Below are 21,058 nucleotides of genomic sequence, written 5' to 3'. Positions count from 1 at the left end.
CTCTGGGACCTGCTCTGCAAGCACCAGACAAGTTTCAGTCCATGCTCTCCAGGAGCATACAGTCCATAGGAAGGGAGAATGACATATGGAGAACATATTTACATGGATGAATAAGTTTTGACATGTAATGCATAGAATAGTGTATATAGTTAACAGTGTTGTATTTTGTACTTGAAATTTGCTAAGAGAGTAGACCTTAAATCTTATTGCCACACACACACACACACAAAGGTAACTGTCAGGTGAAGGATGTGTTTAAAAAAACCTTAATATGGTAGTCATTTTACTACACACACACACACACACATATAAAATCATCATGTTGAACACCTTAAACTTACATAATGTTATTTGTCAATTGTATATCAATAAAGCTTTGTGGGGAGAATAAAGACAGTATATTGTGAGCATGCCTCACTGCACATGCTACTCGACAGTGTAGAGTAAAAAGAGGACTGTGTGAGTTTGGGGCTCATTATTTTCTAGGGTGAGAGATTTCAAAACTTCCTTAATTTTTAACCTTCTGTTTGAGTTTTAGCTCATTCTATTTTGGAACTTCACTGACTCCTGAGTACCAGAGCCTCTGCAAGAAGTTTCAAATAAAAGAATACATGAATGGATCCAAGTTATTAACAAAGGGTATAGCTCTGGCTGGTGTGGCCCAGTGGATTGGGTGCTGACCTGCGAACTAAAGGGTCACAGGTTCAGTTCCTGGTCAGGGCACATGCCTGTGTTGTGGACCAGATCCCTGGTTCGGGGTGCAGGAGGCAGCCACACATTGGTGTCTCTCCCTCTCTTTCTCCTTTCCCCTCTCTCTAAAAATCAATAAATAAAGAATATATTTAAAAGAAAAGAAAGGGTATAGACTCCAGGAAGAAGGTTACTCAAGGACTAGCGATTTCTGTGCAAGTATAGCCTCACTGAGAATAGGGCCCAAGGCAAATGGTTTCAAAATTCCTCCTGAAGGAAGTCAGAACAGATGTTTCCCAAGGCGTTCTTGTCTTCTGTTGGCCAGTTGCAAGTCAACAGTCTTCCCCTCCTGTTCTCTCCCCCAAGAATGGCCATCCTCAGGGCTTTGTCCACTCTTCCTAATATACTGAGGGACCATCTCCAGCTTGCAGCCAGGGATACCTTTTGCTCCACTTCACCTCCTACTTGGCTGTTTTCTCTCAGCCAAGTAGCATGTGGGAAAAGTGAGTCACAACACAGTTTTAAAAAATTCTTATAATTAAAATACAATGCAGTCTTCCTAGTCATTAAACTGTTGTGTTATTACCAATGTTGAGAGGTTTATTTTTAACTTATTTGATCTTGGTTCTTGACCAATGCCTTATATAATGGTGCAAAAGTAATATTCTACCTCATGACCTAAGGACTCCAAAGTCTTTCCTTCCACCACCTCCTTTATCTTGCAACTTGATCGTTAGTTTATTTCTAACGTCTTATTCCCTTTCAAGCAGATGTCTTAAGCATTCCTATCTACTTTCTTTTTTTGATATCAAACTCTGAGTCTCCCTCTGGCTTTATACAAGTACATATGTCACTGATATGGTCCTGTCCCCTTCCTTTTATTTAAGCTTTTTATTTGGAAATAATTTTAAACTTGAAGAAATGCTACAAGAATAAATACACAGAACACCAATAACGCTTTATACAGATTCACCTATTGTTAGTATTTTACTACATATACATTATCATTTCTTTATACATATACTTTTCTGAACTATTTGAGACTAAGTTGGACATTTACTTATAAATACTTCAGTTGTATATCCTAAGAATTAGAATTTTTCTCTTACATAACCATATATGATTATCAACCTCAATTAATTTAACATTACACCAAACTTTTATCTAGTTTAATGTCCATATTTCAGTTTTGTCAATGACCCAATAATTTCTTTTATAGTATTCTTTTTCTTCCATTATAGGATGCAATCTAAAGCCAGATATTGCATTTATTTATCCCATTTCTTTAGTCTCCTTTAATCTAGAGCATTTCCCTCGCCTTTGTTTGTTATTTATGGCATTGACCTTTTTAAAGAAGTAGATTATTTCTCATTTTGTGCTTATCTGATTTTCCCTCACGGTTAGATTCAGGTTATGCACTCCCCACTGAAATACTGCACAGGTGATGCCATGTCCTTCTCAGTGCATTACAGCTAGAGGCACATGCTGTCCATCTGCTCCTCACTGCTGATGTTCATCTGGCTAACCTAGTCTAGCTCTTGTTCAGTTTCTCCACTGTTTAGTACTACGTTTTCCCTAATCACTAGTAAGCAATCTATGGAGACATTTTAAGATCATGCACATATACTCTTCTTCAGAACTCACCCCCACTTGGTTCAGTATTCATTGGTGATTCTTGCCTAACCAAGCTTTATGTCTTTTAAATATTTAATTTATTTTATTTTCAGGGAGAGGAAAAAGGAGAGAGAGAGAGGGGGAGAGAGATATCAACAGGCAAGAAATACATCAGTCAATTGCCTCTTTCATGCCCCTAACTGAGGACCTGACCCACAACCTAGACATGTGCCCTGACTGGGAGTTGAACCGCTGATCTTTCAGTTTGCAGGCTAGCACTCAATCCACTGAGGCACACCAGCCAGGGCCCAATCTATACTTTGATGATTGCAAAATGATTAGTATTAACTCCAGCTTTCACTCCAAATTTACCAGTTGACATTCAGCATTTTACTGGAAATAAGAGCCCTCTTCTTGCCTTTATTTATTTATTTAGAATTATAGATTCCTAATTTTTTCCAAAGGCCTATACTTCATTAGTGTCCTTAATTATTAAATTATCCCAGATCTGGTGAGTGGAAGCCCCTACAAGCTGGCTCCTGTATCCTTGGGACATGTTTTTAAACACTCCCTTACTTCTTGCTGTGACAAGATGCTCCCAACTTATCTGTGCTGTCCCCTCCCCATCCCGAAGTTTTCTTCTAAGGCCATCCTTAGAGCCTATTCAGCAGGATGAATGTGTGAGGTGGTCCTTTGGGTAGCAGAGAAGGAGATGGTCCAAAAATGCCACTGTGCTCAACAGTTTCAGATGTGACTGGACTGCTCATGGTAGGCCCATCACATTCTCCACTGCTGTCTTAGGCAGATGCTCTAGACAAGGACAACGGTGCTTGGATCATGGAGTTTCAGTTATGAGTCCTCTACTGTGTGCTGGGATCAATGAGGGACATACAAGCCTATAAGATGCTGTTCCAAGGAGATTGTGATCTAGCAGGACAGACATACATGTACCTAAATACCCATAACACACCCCTGAACGTATTTTCATTGTGCTGTCAGTGAGGTCCATAAAGGTGTCTGGAGAGTTTTGGGATGAGGGACAGTACTTACAGCTGGGAAAAGGCTTCACTAACATGACTTTTGGGGTTAGACCTTGAAGGAGATAAGACTTTGGAAAGATGGTTTTCCTGATGGAAAAATTACTATGCATGAACTCTGAATCAGGTATGACTTTGCAACTTCATGCAACTAGATCTAGCCCCTTGCTAGGTGCTGTAAGTAAGGCACATAGAACTCCAACGAGTATAGGACTTGATGCCCAACTAAGGAAAGAACTGTGACGATGCTATCTAATTTTTGTTTTCAGACACAGATGAAACATGTCCTTCATTCACCAAACTGAGCTTTCACAGTGCAGTGGTTGGTACGGGACTAAGTGTGAAGGTGATGCTCTACACAAGGAGAAACCCAACCTGCGCACAAATCATCAACTCCACAGATTTGGGGAAATTGAATGTGACCAGGAAAACCACCTTCATTATCCATGGATTCAGGCTAACAGGCTCCCCTCCAGTTTGGATAGAGGACTTGGTAGAGGGTTTGCTTTCTGTAGAAGACATGAATGTAGCAGTTGTTGATTGGAATCGAGGAGCTACAACTATAATATACCACCATGCTTCTAGTAGGACCAGAAAAGTAGCAACAATCTTGAAGGAATTTATCGATGGAATGTTGGTAAGGGAGAATTCTCTCAGATGGTTCAGAGCTAAATTGAAACTGGCCCATTATCTGAAGAGTTAAAACCAAGAGACATCTTCAGGGAACAGGGGGACTATTTTTCAGATCCAGATAAGCCCCAGGGAAGGTGGACGGAGGGCTGGAGGGAAGGCCCATGTATGTGGTTGTGCAGGTTGTTCACTGTCTAAAGGAGCAAGGGGGCATCACCGTCATTGTAGACATTGTAGATTTATGTTTATTAAAAAGATAGTTTTTCCAGCAAATGATAGCAAAGTGTCCTGAAAAAGGGACATATTTTTCTAACTCACGTAAAGATGTCCTATGGGTAGGAGAGGTTCTGTCTAAGGGTTCCCTGGCTTCAATGACTGGCACCTCCTTAACTTCTGTAGCTGTTCCTTTTCCCAGAAATGCCAAAAGTTTAGTGATCGTGTTGTCCAAAGACCATGCTACACATGGTCTTATGAGAGACTTTTGTGTATATATGATATATGATTTATGTCTTTAGAAGACTTACAAAAATTAAGTAAATGTTAAATTTACTTAACTTATGAATTGCCACTTTTATTTAAAAACAAGTGACTTGATATCGTGACTACTTCACTGAGAGAGTCACTGTGGCCAGCAGTGGCATAAGTTTTACAAGAGCTCCCCACTGAAGCTACAGCCCTGGGAAAATAAATATTAAAATAACTCATGACAGGCTATCTCAGCAGACTGTGGTCAATGTGATCCATTCCCACCTTACTTTCTTTCCTTCTTTCCTTCCCTCTCCATGGTGAATTTACTTAACTGAGCCAGCATGAAGATTAAAAAACAAAAGTTCATCAGAATGTATTGTTGTCCTTCTCCCCAGCTGAGAAGCTTTTAAAGATGTCTCGGCTTGGTTTCTAGAAGAAGCATGAAATGGAGACATCATGACCTAGAGGTTAAGGCATAAGTTTGGAGGTGGACAGACTGGTATGAATTCTCCTCTGACCTCTCCCCATTGCCTGACCTTGGGCAGATCACTTCAACCCTGGACCTCAGTTTACTCATTTGTATAATCAAAAGAATAGTATTAACTTTGCAGGGGTGTTGTGACACTGAAGTGAGATAATGGATATGAGGTGCTTAGAAATGGTTCCCCCAAGTAAACAGATAGGACATTTCTCTAAATTTTTTGTCAACTCCTTGGCCCCCACAATTAGTAATGATGGACCTCTTGAAATTTCAGGCACAAGGAGCTTCTCTTGACAACATTTACATGATTGGAGTAAGTCTAGGAGCCCACATATGTGGGTTTGTTGGAAAGGAGTACAATGGGAAGCTGGGAAGAATTACAGGTAAGGCTTCCTGTGAATGGGCATGGGATGGTTGGCCTGGGCAGGGTGTTCACCGGCGGAGCATGATGTAGGCAGTCCAAGCCCTGCGGTTGGAAACCAGCTCTTCCGATTATTTAACGTCTTGAAACCTGTGTCCTTCTGTGCAAAAGGAACACCAGAGTAATATTGACCTCAGGTTATTATTTAATAAGGTATGTGCAAAGCACTTTGTAAATTGTAAATGCCATAGAAAAGATTGGTGGTGACTTTATTTCTCTTATGTTCCATGGGGATTTGACCTCTGTGCCTCAAGCAGATACCTTTCCTCTTTTTATTTAATTCAGAATAGCTTAAACTACAAAAGTAATAAGTTTCTGTCCCCAGGCACAGCTGGAGTTTCATGATAGGAAATTGAGATGGGAATTTTGGGGCTTACTCTCTGAATATCAGCTTTCAAGCTGAAACTGAATAAAAACACTCAGCAACACAGCAGGTCAAATCCCAAACAAACCTGCGCTGCGTTCTCTTGCCTAATGTGCTCTAGTAACTTTCCTCTGCTGCAAATGAAGGACTGAGAGAGGCTTTCCCTTTCAGAGAGTTAAGGCTTCTTCCATTCATATCTTTCCCAGAATCCATCCTCACGTGGAAATAGCTATTTCAATTCTAGGGAATTTGGAAGGTAGAGGAAGGAGGGAGAGGAGAGGTAAATGATGCAAACCAACAACATCTGGGAGATAAGCTTTTAGGGCTACAGGTCTGAATGTGCTGCTTCACTTGACAGGTAGCCCTGGGCAAGTCATTCTCATTCTCTCTCTCTGTCTCTCTGTCTCTCTCTCTGTCTCTCTCTCTCTCACACACGCACACATGCACCATTTGCTGGTACTTGAGGTCTCATTCCTTTTCCTGACTGTTTCTTTCTCACTCTCACCCTGAAGGGCAAGTCTGCCCTCATTTTCTTATTTACCTGCTTTCCTAAGGAAAGCTCTTTTCAGCTTTAAAATTAGTATTATGTTTTAGAAAGCAACATGTTCTTTTAAAAAATTTCCTTTTCCCTATGGGTACGAAGGACAGATGGCTTGATGGCTTGAATTTGCCGTTAACTGTTGCCAGCTCCTCTTCTGGCAGGTGGGACTTCTCGCGGGGTGTTTAGAAGCCAACAACTCTTCAAAAAGAAAAGGAAGGCAGGAAAAACCCTGATTTGTAGCATTTGCCAATTTCCATGGTTTACACACATACCTGACATCATGACCACAAAGTTTGGGGAGAGATGAACAAATCTGCTCTCCAGTACTAGGCCCAGGCCACCACTGCCTTGTTCTACTTAATCCCCAGTTTCGCTCTTCAAACTCCCAGCAAACCTGTTCCACAACTACAGTGTAACCTGGTCTCTGACCATGGGAATTTCCCCAGCTAGCCTTCCTTCCACTCCTGGGCCTATGTGGCCCGAATCTGTGAGCTGGACTCAGCCATTGGTCCACAGCTGAATTTTCTTTCTCCACTGACTCCCTCACATTCTCCTGATTCCTCATCCTCTCTGAGCCCCAAATTCAATCTCAGCTTGTAACCTGATGTAGGTCTGGCTGCCTGCTGCTATGAAAGCCAATACTCAGAGGCAGGTGCTGAGAAGAAAGTGGGTCATTTGCAGATACCAACCATGTGGAAGATGGGGAGACTCACGTCTCAAAGCTCATTTCCATCTCTCAGTGCAGGCAGAGGTTTTCATAAGGAGGGAAAGGGGAACAGAACAAAGAGATCATGGGAGGGGGTTGAAAGTTCTCTACGTGCAGATGAGCACAGTCCTTTCCGATAAGGCAAGTGTGCATCATCCCGGTTTAGTCATCCTGGCTTCACATCATCCTCACTTTATGTCATCCTGGCTCCATGGATGAAGGTCAGCAAACCTCCCAGAGCTGAGATGCCTGAAGGTTGGTCAGTATCTTTTGAAACTAGTTCCTAGGATTCCTATATAAACATACTGTTCATCTACAAGCTACATATTAGTCAGAGTCAGCACTTATAGAAACAGTGTCAAAAGAATGGTGGGTAGGTTTCAATTTTCCACTGTTACAAGCTTTCCCTGAGAGCGGTTTCCGAGGTCAAGCATTTATCTTTCTTCTCTACTCACCGCCCACTGCTTTGCCTGAATGGGCTCACTGGGTTATGGGGTGGGAATGTGGCCTGTTACCCAAGGACACAATTCACTCCCACCTCCCAAGTACCGGATAGTTCTGCTTGTGAATTATCGGGGCGTGAGTGACTGCTTCATTTCTTCCAGGTCTCTTTCTTTCTTCTGCCTTTCCCTTTGCTTTTCCTGTCCAGGCACTGCTCCTGGATTTACTGCTCATTAGCTTCTTTGACAGATGATGGCAGAGCATGAATAGATTTTAAAATATTTCAAGTCCCTACATCACTTGATAATATATTAAATTTAATTCTCAATCTTAATGTGTGTGAAAATTACCTTGGGGTGCTGATACAATGTCACTTGCTGAATTGATATCTCTGGGGTTGGATCCAGGAATGTATACTTCTTTTTTCATTAAAAAAAAATTTTTTTTTGACTTGTTGTTCCACTTATTTATACATTCATTGGTTGCTTCTTGTATGTGCCTTGACTGGGGATCAAACCTGAAACCTTGGTGTATCAAGATGATGCTCCAACCAGCTGGGCTACTTGACCAGAACAGGAGTTTATATGTTTAATCAAAACATGTACATGATCTGAACATTACATGTTGAAAAACAACCGTAGAGCTGGCTGTCCAATATAGCAGTCACTAGCCACATGTGACTGTTGAACACTTGAAATGTGGCTAATGCAAATCGGGATGTGCTGTCAGTGCAAAACACACACTGCATTTTGAAGACTGAGTAGAAAAATATTTTAAAATCTCAAATTTTTAATATTGATTCCATGTTGAAATAATATTTTAGGTATATCGGGTTAAACAAACTGGATTAAGTAAAATGTATTATTAAAATTAATTTTCCTTGTTTGATTTTTCCTTTTTTTAAATGGCTGCTTGAAAATTTTAAATCACATATGTGGCTCCCATTGTTTTCCCTGGACAGCACTGCCTTAGGAAATTCATTGTGACCTTGGGGAGGAGAGAAAGAAGCACCTGAAACTGCATGCAAAATATTTGAGGTCATCAAATTCTCAAACCAGTTAATGCTGTAGTAGAAGACAGGGATCACTATCTAGACATTTTTCTGGTGATCTTAGAGCAACAAGAAAGAGCTCCATTTTTTTTCAATTTTGTTTCTAATCTATAATAATCTCCTTATGTTCTGGAATCCCATCTAGCAGTCCTTTTATAAGTCTTCTGAAGTAGCTATTAATTCTACCTCCATTTTGCAGATAAGGAAACTGAGGTTCAGAGAAGTATAGTTACTTGCCTAAGGTCACACAGCTGGCTGGAATTGTTTGGGGCTCCATGTCAGACCTATCTGACCTGGCTTTTTAGGGCAGTTTAACTGTGACTTTCGGCTGACATTATAAACTGATCATTTGCTATGCCTTATCACTAAGGAGATCATTATGTCCAAGTTTACTGTAACTCTCCATTTGTGTCTTGGTGCTGGTATAATTATTAATAGCACCCCCATCACTCTTAAATTTGCCCTGGTTTGGACTTTATAAAGCAAGCCGGTTTATCCACATGGATCTGGAGGCTGCTAAGAAGTGGGCTCTTGCTGTTGCACTGTTCATTTTCTTACTCTACACGTGGTGCTGTCTCAGGTGCAGAAGAGGCTTCCCAGCAAACTCTTCCCAAGGTTAGGAGTGTCTCTTTGTTGTTGTTGTTGTCGAGACTATCCTGTGGACTTGAGTGCCTGGGTGTTCATCCATCTCCTCCCACATCAGTTTCAGTTGGGAGCAGACAGAAGAATAAGGAGAGCTCGGGGTGGAGGTGAAGGAGATGAAGACATGAAGCAGATAAAGACAGGCCCCAAGGAGGCAAGAGTGTTGGGAGAAGAAATGGAGGGATTGAGGCTAGAACCAGGAAAGCTGAGGCAAAGATGCTATCTTGGATTTTGTACATAACACCAGGAAATGGGGAGATGTCATTTAAAATGAAATAAAATCGTTACTGTGTCCCTTGAAACATTCACTCTAGGTTTCTGGTGAACAGGGCCTATTTGGACCTCTTGTATTTTGTTGTTTTTTAGTTAAAGTTTTTATGCTGTGGTTACAGCATCGTGGGTGCTGCTGCCTTGTTTTTATAGCTGTTTCACAATGATGGGGAGGAACACCCAGCTATCATTGACCAAGAGCAAGAAATCAGTTCAGGCATTTATGGGAGGGGTCAGTCAATTCCATAGGAATTGACACCCACTTTAATTTCCCTTTAACACCTGGTCTGATACCTGGTCTGACCTGAGAGTTTCACTCTTTCCTACCAAGCTTGCCAACCTCAGTGGTGACTCAGTGTGAGCCTGTGGCTCTGGTTAAGACACTTGATCTCCCTGAACCTCAGTTCATTCATCTGTAAAATGGAAATGATAATAGCTACCCTGCTTCCCTCAGGCTTGTGATGCGGAGCTTATGAGCTAGTATATATGAATAAAAATGGAAACTATGAAAATGGGGTAGAGATTAGTATAGCATCTGCTTTTTATGTGCACCCTTAGGTGCTTTTTCCTGAGGAACCAGTTTACCCCCACCCCCCTGTTTCCCATATGTCTGTGCACTCTCTGCTGTTGAGCTGTGCACAAGATAGGCCTCCTGATAGAGCTGGGATGCTGTTCTCAGGGGCCACTGCGAGGGTAACCCTCTCTGCTGTGGGAAAAGGCTACAGGGCTATGGAAAGGGGCCTGACGCAGCAGGATGGGAATGTGAGCGCTTGCCCGCCGGAGGGTGCCCTGCATGCAGCCTGTGAGCCATCCTCAGCGGGGTGGGGATCACAAGCCCAGCTGCAGGTGACTCATGGCGTGGGGCTGCCAGACCCTCTCTGTGTTTGTTTTCCTTCCAGGTCTCGACCCTGCTGGCCCTTCATACAACAGGAAACCGCCTGAGGACAGATTATATTTCAGTGACGCACAGTTTGTTGATGTCATCCATTCGGACATTGACGGTAACATTCCTTTCCTCGTGTGTCAGTGACCAGACTCTCCTGGAGTCCTCTCCTGGGGCGACTGTCATGCAGGGGCAGATCAGGTTCCTGCAGATTCCCCCTTTTGGGGCAGGGTTCCAAATCCACAGAAATCTTGAAGGGAAGCTGGGTTAATGCAGGCACCCAGGATCTCCTGCTGGAGTGGAGATGCTTTCCCAGTCATCTCTTCTTATTTTCAAAGCGATCATCCTGACCAACCGAAGACAGACTGCTGTGCACACCATGTGGACAGATGTTTCCATATGTACAACTAGATCTTGATGCATAATTTTCTGCTTCTGTTGGTTCTTTCTCATTATTTCCTAGAGCTGAAATACATGGTCAAGTGTTGTATCTCTCTACACCAGTGGTTCTCAACCTTCCTAGTGCCGTGACCCTTTAATACAGTTCCTCATGTTGTGGTGACCCCCAAGCATAAAATTATTTTTGTTGCTACTTCATAACTATAATTTTGCTACTGTTATGAATTGGAATGTAAATATCTGATATGCAGGATGTATTTCATTGTTACAAATTGAACATAATTAAAGCATAGTGATTAATCACAAAAACAATATGTAATTATATATGTGTTTTCCTATGGTCTTAGGCTACCCCTGTGGAAGGGTTGTTCGACCTCCAAAGGGGTCGCGACCCACAGGTTGAGAACCGCTGCTCTACACAGTGATTGATTCTGAACTGCCACCTCTCCTTGGCCATTTCTGTCTCTCTTGGTGCCAGTTTCCTATCTGGGACTGGGTACATGTCATGGGGTTTGGGGTGATGTTAAGGATAGGTCTTTATATCCAGATGTCTGGGAGAAGAGCTGGAGTAGGAACTTGGGGAGTGCTAAGGGGACAGAGCAGAGTAATCATTTAATTGTGTACCCTTTTTGTGATACAACCACCTAAAAAAACGAACAAACCTTGGCCACGTGCCTTGGGTACTCTGGTGTGGTAGTTAGCAATTGTTTGCCTAGAAAAATGTCTCTGTGAAACAGCTGTATTCTTAATATGTGGTTGCAAAATATTATCTTACTTAAGTGCAGTACCTCACTGACATTTTAATGCTTGATGGAATAGAGCAACTTTTATATTATTCTTGGAGGGAAAGTGAAGTTTGAAGCAAAGTGTATAAACTTTTTTAAAAAGATCTTATTTATTTTTTTAGAGAGGGGGGAAGGGAGGGAGAAAAAGAGGGAAACAGCTCATGCGCCCCCAACTGGGGATCTGGCCTGTAACCCAAGCACATGCCCTGACTGGGAATCAAACCAGTGGTTTTTTGGTTCACTCGCAGGCCAATGCTCAACCCACTGAGCCACACCAGCCAGGGCAGAAAGTATATAAACTCTGTAGTAGGCAGAGGTGGACTCAAATCTCACATTTTATTCTTTCTAGTGGGTTGTGTTTGTTCTGAAAGTCCTCTGAGCCTGCATATCTTCTCTGTAAATTACTTCATCTGGATTTACCAATGACTACTCTATAGACACTGTGAAATAAGAAGGTGTATAAAACACCTAGCATCACGCTCACTAACACTTATAGGTTCTCCATATGTAATTACTATTACTATTGCAATGATGTATAAACTATGTATATGAGTGGGGACCCAAAAACGGAATTTATTTATCAAAAATTGTGCCTTTCCTCTTACATGTTTAAACTTCAGTCACCTTCAAAGTAATCTCCATTTGATGCAATATACTTATCAAGACATTTTTTCCACTGCTCAAAACAGTTTCTGAACTTGTCAATTTTGATGTCTTTTAGTGCTCCTGTCATTTTTTTTTGTTTGTTTCACCCCTTCCACATTGGCAAAATGTTTCCCTTTGAGGACTTTTTTTTCATCCAGGGAAACAAAAAAAAAGTCACTCGGGGCAAGATAGGGTGAATTGGGTGGGGGGAGGAATGGGGGTCATGCCATTTTGGTCAAACATTGCTGAACACTCAGTGTGGTATGGGCAGAGGTGCTCATAAATCACCCATCATGAAATGGGCAAATGTGTTGAAAGAGTCTTCAAAAAGAATTCACTGAAGCTGAACACAGCCTCTCACAACAATGCCAGCTGGTACACTGATACAGATGGGTTCCTAGAACACTCACTTAGCTAGGGGAGTCTGTTCTACAAGGAGCCCTCCCTCCAGAAGATAATTCTGTTTTTTTGGGTCCCCCGTTGTACATATACAAATAATATTTTTAAGCAAGCTTTTTACTGATTGTTTTGGGTTGTAAGGTCAGAAAACAAGCAGTTATTAAATCTAACTATAATTTTTAAGTCACTGTTTTCTAGAAGTTTCTAATCTCTTTACCATCCCAGACCCCAAAATTTTAAAGATTTTCTTTCTACTAAGTAAAAGTTTATGTTTCCCTGTTTCTTATTCATTAAAGACTTACACAGATGCAAGTAGAGGCTCAGGAAGCACCCTGAGAATAGAGGGTTCCAGGTAAACGTAAAGAAAAAGAAGTATCAGCCCTGGCTGCTGTGGCTCAGTGGATTGAGTGTTGGCCTGTGAGCCAAGTGTCGCTGGTTCAATTCCCAGTCAGGGCATATTACTAGGTTGCACGTCAGGTCCCCAGTTGGGGGCGTGAGTGAGAGGGAACCACACAGTGATGTTTCTCTCCCTTTCTTTCTCCTTTCCCCTCTCTCTAAAAATAAATAAATAAATAAATAAACAAACAAACAAAGAAATAAAGAGAAAAAAAAAGAAAAAAGTATCCTTTTATCAGCCTTGCAGTGAATGAGTGACAAAACTCTCTTAGGTTTTCAGAAATATCAGAAATAAATTCCATCACAATCTCCAGAGTCTCCTAGTGTGAGTGTGTGTGTGTGTGTGTGTGTGTGTGTGTGTGTGTGTAGAGCAGTGATGCTCTCTAACTAGCTGGGTAATTTTGGGCAAAACATTTAAATAGAAATAATAATAATAATAATAATAATAATAATAATAATAATAATAATACACCCCCTGCCCAAATCCTGCAGGCAAATGAGCTATGAAATGTGAACAGTACAAAGCAGTATAAAGCAAAGTGTGCTCTCTTTTAGTACTGGGCTACAAGGAACCATTAGGAAACATAGACTTCTACCCAAATGGAGGAGTGGATCAACCTGGCTGCCCCCAAACAATACTTGGAGGTAAGTGCAGAGACTTTATATTTTGTAAAATAGTGGCTTTAAAAAGGCCTATTTAAAAAATTTGACATTCTATGTGGGATAGTTTTTAATAAAAAATATCCCTGAGAAGGTAGAGGTGGTATAAATATAAATTATAAATTAAAAACTGTTGCTCAAATATAGTCCTTTTAAAAATAAAGATTGTATTTATTTATTTATTTTTAGAGAGGGGGAGAAACATTGATTGAGACCAAAGATCGAACCCACAGCCCAGGCATGTGCCCTAACTGGGAATTGAATCAGTGACCTTTCACTTTGTGGGATGATACCCAACCAACTGAGCTACACTGGTCAGGGCTCAAATATACTACTTTTAATAACTATAGCTAAATGACTAAAAGCTATTATGAATTATTTGTCTCTCTTGGAAAGGTGTGTCTTTGACTTAGAAATTTCACATCTGGAAATTTCTCCTAGAAAAATAGTGGGAAATGTAGATAAAAATTAGAGTGCAAAGGTATTCAACACAGCTTTATATGTAATAGTTAAATTTTTAGAAATAATCTAAATGTCCAGCATAGGAAAATTATTAAATGAGTATGGTACATTCACACGAAGGAATATAACTGATCAAAATTATTTTCAGAGATTAATGAAAATGCTTACAGTATAATGTTAAATGAAAAAGATACAAACTATACAGTATGATCCCCGCTCATTTTTAAGTGTGTATTTGTACATGTGTAAGTATAGAAGAGAAAATTAAATGTCAATGCTCCAAACAATTATTAAGGTGATCTCTGGATATTAGACTTCTATGTGATTTTTGCATCATTATTTTCTATTATTTTGTATTTCCTAAATGAGCATATATTACTTTATAATGAGAAAAAGACTCACAAAGCAAAAATGGATTGTTGGCCCTGGCCAGTGTGGCTCAGCTGGTTGGAGCATCATCCCATAAACTGAAAGGTCGCTGGTTCAATTCCAACTCAGGGCACATGCCTGGGTGGCAGGTTTGATCCCTGGTCAGGGTGTGTATGGGAGGAACCAGTTGATGTTTCTCTTTCTCTCCCTTCCTCTCTCTCTCAAAACAATGGGAAAATGTCCTCAGGTGAGGATAAAAATAATGGATAGTTGGAAGACAATGTAAAAGTGGGGTGGCGGAATTGAATAGAAAAACCCTTCCCTAAGTGCACTAAATTTGTATTTCACCATTGTGAGAGAAAGTTAAACAGTTTTGGAAATAATTCTAGAAAAAGGTGATCTTGTTACAAAATGGTAACTGTATATGGATGGCCTCCTGGGAATGATGTACTATTTGAAAATGATCCTGATGAAATAGCATAATAGGGCCAAGCATGTGGTACCATAAATGGTAAGCAATCCTGTTCCACATCCACAAGCAGACAAAGATAACATGCTCTGCTTATAAAGGATATCCTCTGTATTGTTATCCATTATTTGCAACTGGAAGACCAGGAACAATAAATAAATGTTGGCTTCTTAAGTGGGCCTAAGTGGAAAGAAACTTTGGAGAAAGAGGAAATGTTCACCTGACTCCAGCATTCAGTGCATGTCCAAACCACTACTAGCTCACAAACATGGCTCCACCTTTCAATGGGTTAACTGTTTCCTATTCAGATCCCTACCTCAATTGATTACCCATCTTTGGAACCTTTTCTGAGTGACTTCATTCAAGCCCAAGGTGGAATCATCCACCATTCTTTTTCAAAGTTATCTCCTCTGCTTGCCCTCCTTGGGGATCTTCCTCTACCAATCCTCCCCTCCATCACCATGGTTTCTTTAACATACTTGTCTTCTGCTGAAAACCACTGGGGAATCTCTGACTACCACTGAATTTTTCTTCTCTGCTTCACTGACAAAACAAGGACATAGGCCACATCCTGATTCTACCACATAATAGCTGTGTGACCTTGATCAAGTCATTTAACCTTGCTGAGTCTCAATGTCCTGGTAGGTAAAATGGGGAAAATCGTGCCTATCTTCTTTCCTCCTGTCACTCACCAGCATGATTCCTGATCTATGAGTTTTTTTTACAAGGATTAAATGGAATAGAATATACCAAAGCTGTTAGTACAGTGCCTAGTATATAGAAGACAGATGATAAATTGTGTTTATGTGTGTGTGTGCATACTGTATGTGATACACTATTATTCAATGCTACAACTGCTCTATTCTTTTTATTTAATTTTTATTTATTGATTTTAGAAAGAGAGAGGAAAGAGAGAGAGAAAGAGAGAGAGAAAGGCATCAATTTGTTGTTTCACTTTATTTATCCATTCATTGGTTGATTTCTGTCTGTGCCCTGACTGGAGAGCAAACCCACATCTTTGGTGTCTCGGCACGACACTAACCAACTGAGCTGCCCAGCCAGGGCAACTGCTCCATTTGCTAACTATTCCTTTTACAACCCAGGAATTCAGTATTTCAAGTGTGACCACCAGAGGTCTGTGTACCTGTACCTCTCTTCCCTGAGAGAGAACTGTTCAATCACTGCCTATCCCTGCGCCTCCTACCGGGACTACAGGAATGGCAAGTGTGTCACGTGCGGCATACCGCAGCTGGAGCCCTGTCCGGTTCTGGGTAAGTCCAACAGTTTCCCCTGTGATTAACAAAGAGGAAATTTCTGGTAGGAACCCCAGTACCATTTTACTATGTAAAAATGAGCCTGAAAATTGTGTGCTTTTTGAAAATGTATATAGTCGGGTTTTTCTAGTCAATTTGTTGTGTGAAGTACTCTGGGGTCTCCTAATCAGTGTTAGAAAAGCCATCTGTATAAGATTTCATCCAGAAGGCAGTGCAGCCTCTCTGGTTACTCTATTCCAGGATGAAAAAGAAGGTTCCAGAAGAGTTTCTAACCCCATCGAGGGCACAGTCCCCTTATATAGCCTGCTCCCACGGGGACAGGAACACCTTCTCCTTACACAACTTCTCTGCTGGGGGAAGGTCACAGTGACCCCTTTTGTCAAATGAACCTTGCAGAATTACGCCTTTCAACAAGTTGTGCTTGTTAAGTGCCTTTGTGCCACACTCTGGCTCTTCTGTGGATTGTATGGGGGTGGGGTGGAGTGATAGATACTGTGGAGACTGATTGGATATTTGCTAAGGGTTAATAGAGACATTTCAGGCGATAAGGACTTTGGAACCAGACAGTCATGAGAATTAATTTTCTAATTGCTCCCAAAATTAAAAACCCAAGTTAACATCAGGGCATGCTATGGACAAGGGCTTCTCAATCTTGATTATGCATTATAATCACCTCGAGAGCTTTTTAGAAATACCGATGCCTAGGTCCCATCTCAGATCAATTAAGTCAGAAGGAAGAGGCCATTCGCTAGGAGTCGGGACAGAGGAGAGAGAGAGAGAAGCCCCACTGATGGTACTGAACCTCTTTCCTGTGGGCACAGACGTGAAGGAGGACATTCATCTGCTTAGTCCCATGGCAAACCCAGGCTCTTTGCAATTTAGAGGCCTGATTATAGTTCAGGAAAGCATATTACTTCGCATGAGTGATGCTTTCTAGATATAACCTGAATCTGTTTTAATGATAAAATGAATGTATTACTGAAAAATGTCAGTGCTCTTTTTAGTCCACTCCACTTACCCACCCCTGCTTCTGGGAACCAGGGCTGGGTGATGTAATGTCAGTAGAACGGGGGAAAAGCCACTATTGGGTCCTTTTGTTATGCCCCAGCTCTTAGGACTAGGGTATAGGGCAGGGTGTGGTGGGTGCCCAGCAGGCACTGCCTGGTGGTCCTTTGGTTCCTCACCGTCAGGGTGGTGTGAGGGAGATTTTATCAGTAGTGATGGTGGGGTTACTCGCTGTTCTCTGTTTCTCCCCAACTGCCTTTTTTTACATGATACATGTTAATGTCACACTTTTCCAACTTCTTTTGTAGGGTATTATGCTGATCATTGGAAAGACTATTTAAAGAAGTATCCTCCTATGACTAAAGCATTCTTTGACACAGCTGGGGAGAAACCGTTCTGCAGTGAGTGGTGAACATGGTTGTTCACATTTTCCCAACCCTTTTATTTTTGGAATGGCTGAGTCTCAGCTTCCTGACTACTTCATAACAAATGAAGGCCATGGTGAAGCCTGGACTTTGGAGCTGGAAAGACCCAAGTCAAATCCTGACTCTACCACATAATAGCTGTGTGGTCTTGGTTAAGACACTTGACCTCTCTGAGTCTCAATGTCCTGCTAGGTGAAATGGGGATAAGAATGGGCTATCTTCTGGGTCAGAAGGGTTAAAAATCTCAGCAAATCATAGTGGTTAGCTTCACTGGATGGCCATTCTAATCACTAACATCTTCCAGAAAATTGCTTGATCCCCAAGAGACATGAGATTGGGGTTGGGAAAAATCAGGTGTCAGCCACATAGACGGGCCAGTTCCAGATCCAAAGCAACCATAATGACCTTCTAAAGACATTGAGGGGTTGGGTATTCCAGATGGGAGCTAAATGGGGTAACAGATAAGATGCCCTGAGAAGCAGGTACAGATTTTCCTGGGTAGATGTATGTCTTGTAATCTTGTCTCCCTTTTCACTTTTCTTGGAAGCAACCCTTGTAAAAGAGGTTGCAGATCACTGGGTTTCCCTCCTTCTTTGGAGCCCTATGTGGAAACCCAGGGTTTTGTGTCTCCCAGGTCCAAATGGGGCAAGTCCTTGAGCAATAACAGGTCATGAAATGGCAATGCCAGGACTTCCCTTACTCCTTTGTGGGACAGCCATCTTCCTGAGCCTCTGTCCTCTTCTCTGACCAAGAGATAGCAAATCTGAATATTGTGGTGGGATCCCCATTTTCCCAAAACATCCTTGACCTTGGAAAGCAAAGGGTAGAGAGGAAGAAGAGTTCTTTGAACACATCATGCACCATTATTTATTTGAATAGGAATTTATTGGGTGCCTATAAGGTGTTATTACTGAAATTACAAAGATAAAGTATCATCCCTTTAATCCTTCCCAGTTATTGCTGTAGTACATTTTAGTTTTACCTTTCTTTGATAACCCCATAAGACAATCACTCAGGCAATATTTGTATAGATGTATCCATTCATTTACCATTTATTATTATTATTATTATTTTCTTTTTACAAATACAGTAAAGTGTGCTAATGATAGGAGAATCCCAGAGCATGATAGGAACTCCAAGAGGTAGACCTGACTTAGTCTGAGGGTCAATGAAAGCCTCCTGGAGGAAATGACATTACACTGAAACCTGACTGATGAGCTGGCAGAGGCAGCAAAGTAAGAGTGTCCAAGTGAGGGGGAGGCCCAGGAGCAAGAGGGAGCTCAGCAGTGCAGGTGGTGTGGCATGGCTGAAGTGATGAGGGAGGCCGGATAGACTGGTGGTCATGGCCTAGGCTCTGGAAGATCTCATCGGCTGCAGAGGGTCTCTACAAGGCCACCTGGTTGATTTATTCTGAAATGGGCAGGGATTGAAGTGAACCAGTCACGCTCAGCAGTAGGCCATGAGACCTCGGTCAGTAAGGCGGGAACACTGATTCAGCGGTGCTGCCTAAACATGGCGTCTGGATAGCACTGAATTCTGCTGTCACTCAAACCATCTTTACCAAAGAGAAGAGAAGGGAGTGTTGGAAAACTCGGCTCTGGATGTTTGCAGAAAAAGTAGAAAGGAATTGTAAAAGAGACTCAGTTATTAGGGAGGTTGGGTTTTTACGAACTGATCCTTTAGGAGAACAGTTGGTAATATCTCTCTCTTACCATGTTTTCCCCTTGTTTTGCAGTACATCATTACTTTGTGGATATTATAACTTGGAACAAGAACATAAGAAGAGGGTCCATTACAATCAAATTGACAGACAAAGCTGGAAACACCACAGAATCCAAAATCAATCAGTAAGTTGGGTGGGGATAGTTGGCAGTTTGCTATTTTAATTTTTGCTCGGAGAAATTAAACCCCAAATATATCTCTTCTTTTTTAAAAAAGAATTTTAAAAGATTTCATTTATTTATTTTTAGAGAGGGGGAAGGGAGGAAAAAAGAGAGAGAGAAACATTGATTGGTTGCCTCTTGCACACTGCAACAAGGGACCAGGCCTGCAACCCAGGCATGTGTTCTAATGGGGAATCAAACTGGCAGTCGTTTGGTTTACAGGCTGATGCTCAATCTACTGAGCCACCCTATCCAGGGCCAAATATACCTCTTCTTATTTTTACGTCTGTACTTTTCTCTGTTCTACAATAGTTATAAGGGGACATACTGTTTAATTGCTTCCCGTGGCTCTTGATCCCCCAGGCTCTTTACAAATGGTATTGGTGCAAGGACTACCTCTGCCTGCCTTCCTCCCTCCTCCCCTCCCCCCTTCCTCCTTTCACCCTCCCTCTTTCCCTTTCTTCCTTTTCTCCCTCATCTCCTTCCTTCCTTGGTTTAAACATTTAATTACAAAAGTCATCTTTGCTTGCTCTAAAAGATTTAAACAGTAAAGGAGTATGTAAAATAAAAGTGCAACTTCTTGGTCCATCCCAACAATCCTACCCACACAGACACCCACCCCCATATACCTATGTTTCTATTCTTTTATGAGCTCACTATATACAGTATATATAATGCACTATATATGTAATACACACACACATATATGCATGTTTGTGAAACTCAAAGAATGTAACTTGCAATAGAAAATTGGAAACACCCTAAAAATTCCATAATGAGGAAATGGTTAATTTAGATATTGCCATATAATAGAATATTATTCATACATTCAGGCTATTTAGGAAACATATTAAATGAAATGCTAATAATATAATATGCAAAGTGAAAAACTTCAGGATATAAAATTACATTAAGTATAAAACTTAACAATGTATTATATACAAAGTTTTAGCTTAGCAATATAAAAAAAGTGAAATAGAAACATGATATAATATTAATTTCCCCTTGGGTAGTAGAAATATGAGTTCTTTTTCTCAGCTTCTCTTTACTTTTTCAATTTTGTACATATTGTATATATGTATTATATATATATATTTTAAAATACTTAAATAATAATTTTTCATCTATTACTTATACATTTGAGAAAAGGAAAAAGTACCCCCAAACTCTTTACTTGAAGCAAAGGAACTTGAGGCTCATTTTATTCATTTACTCAGGAAACGTTTCCTGGGTACTGTTGTCTACTAGGCACCTGGGTTGTCTCTTGGCCTCACCCATAGAGGACCAAGTAGAATGTCATCTGAAACTGGCAATTGCCTTATGGGTTCACTATGCAGATCGAGAAAGTGTGGGTGGGTGGTTTAGAGGGACTTTTTAAATGCATCTTTGGATAATCATAATAGCCTTTGTTTATTGAAGTAAGCATGTTACACACATTGGCTAGTGAAATTCTCACTAAAACCCTCTGAGGTAGTATTACCACCTCTATTTTATACATGAGGAAACTGAGGCTCAGAGAGGTCAAGTGATTTGGCCAGTATCACACAGCTGGCTGATCAGGGCAAATTAGGTGAAATCAGAGGCAGGTCTATCCAACCCTAAAGCCCATAGTTTGAATCCACTACATTATATTCCTCCTTCTGAGCTG

At 41.1% G+C, this 21,058-nt stretch overlaps 1 protein-coding gene across 1 annotated transcript in view; it reads left to right on the top strand.

The window, feature by feature from the left end:
• The window catches only part of LIPH (lipase H), a 37,952-nt gene that overhangs the window by 13,659 nt on the left and 3,235 nt on the right, over window positions 1-21,058 (top strand). The window contains exons 2-8 of the mRNA XM_090275090.1: window positions 3,611-3,978; window positions 5,195-5,303; window positions 10,256-10,357; window positions 13,419-13,508; window positions 15,927-16,094; window positions 17,411-17,503; window positions 19,263-19,374. Coding sequence (XP_090131216.1) covers window positions 3,611-3,978; window positions 5,195-5,303; window positions 10,256-10,357; window positions 13,419-13,508; window positions 15,927-16,094; window positions 17,411-17,503; window positions 19,263-19,374 — 1,042 coding nt within the window. The remainder of the gene's footprint in view (window positions 1-3,610; window positions 3,979-5,194; window positions 5,304-10,255; window positions 10,358-13,418; window positions 13,509-15,926; window positions 16,095-17,410; window positions 17,504-19,262; window positions 19,375-21,058) is intronic.

The sequence above is a fragment of the Furipterus horrens genome, unplaced genomic scaffold (genome assembly GCF_987537825.1).
Source record: "Furipterus horrens unplaced genomic scaffold, mFurHor1.1.pri manual_scaffold_1, whole genome shotgun sequence".
NCBI lineage: Eukaryota > Metazoa > Chordata > Mammalia > Chiroptera > Furipteridae > Furipterus > Furipterus horrens.
Note: the sequence above shows the minus strand (reverse complement) of the source record. Positions and strands in the feature narration are given on the sequence as shown.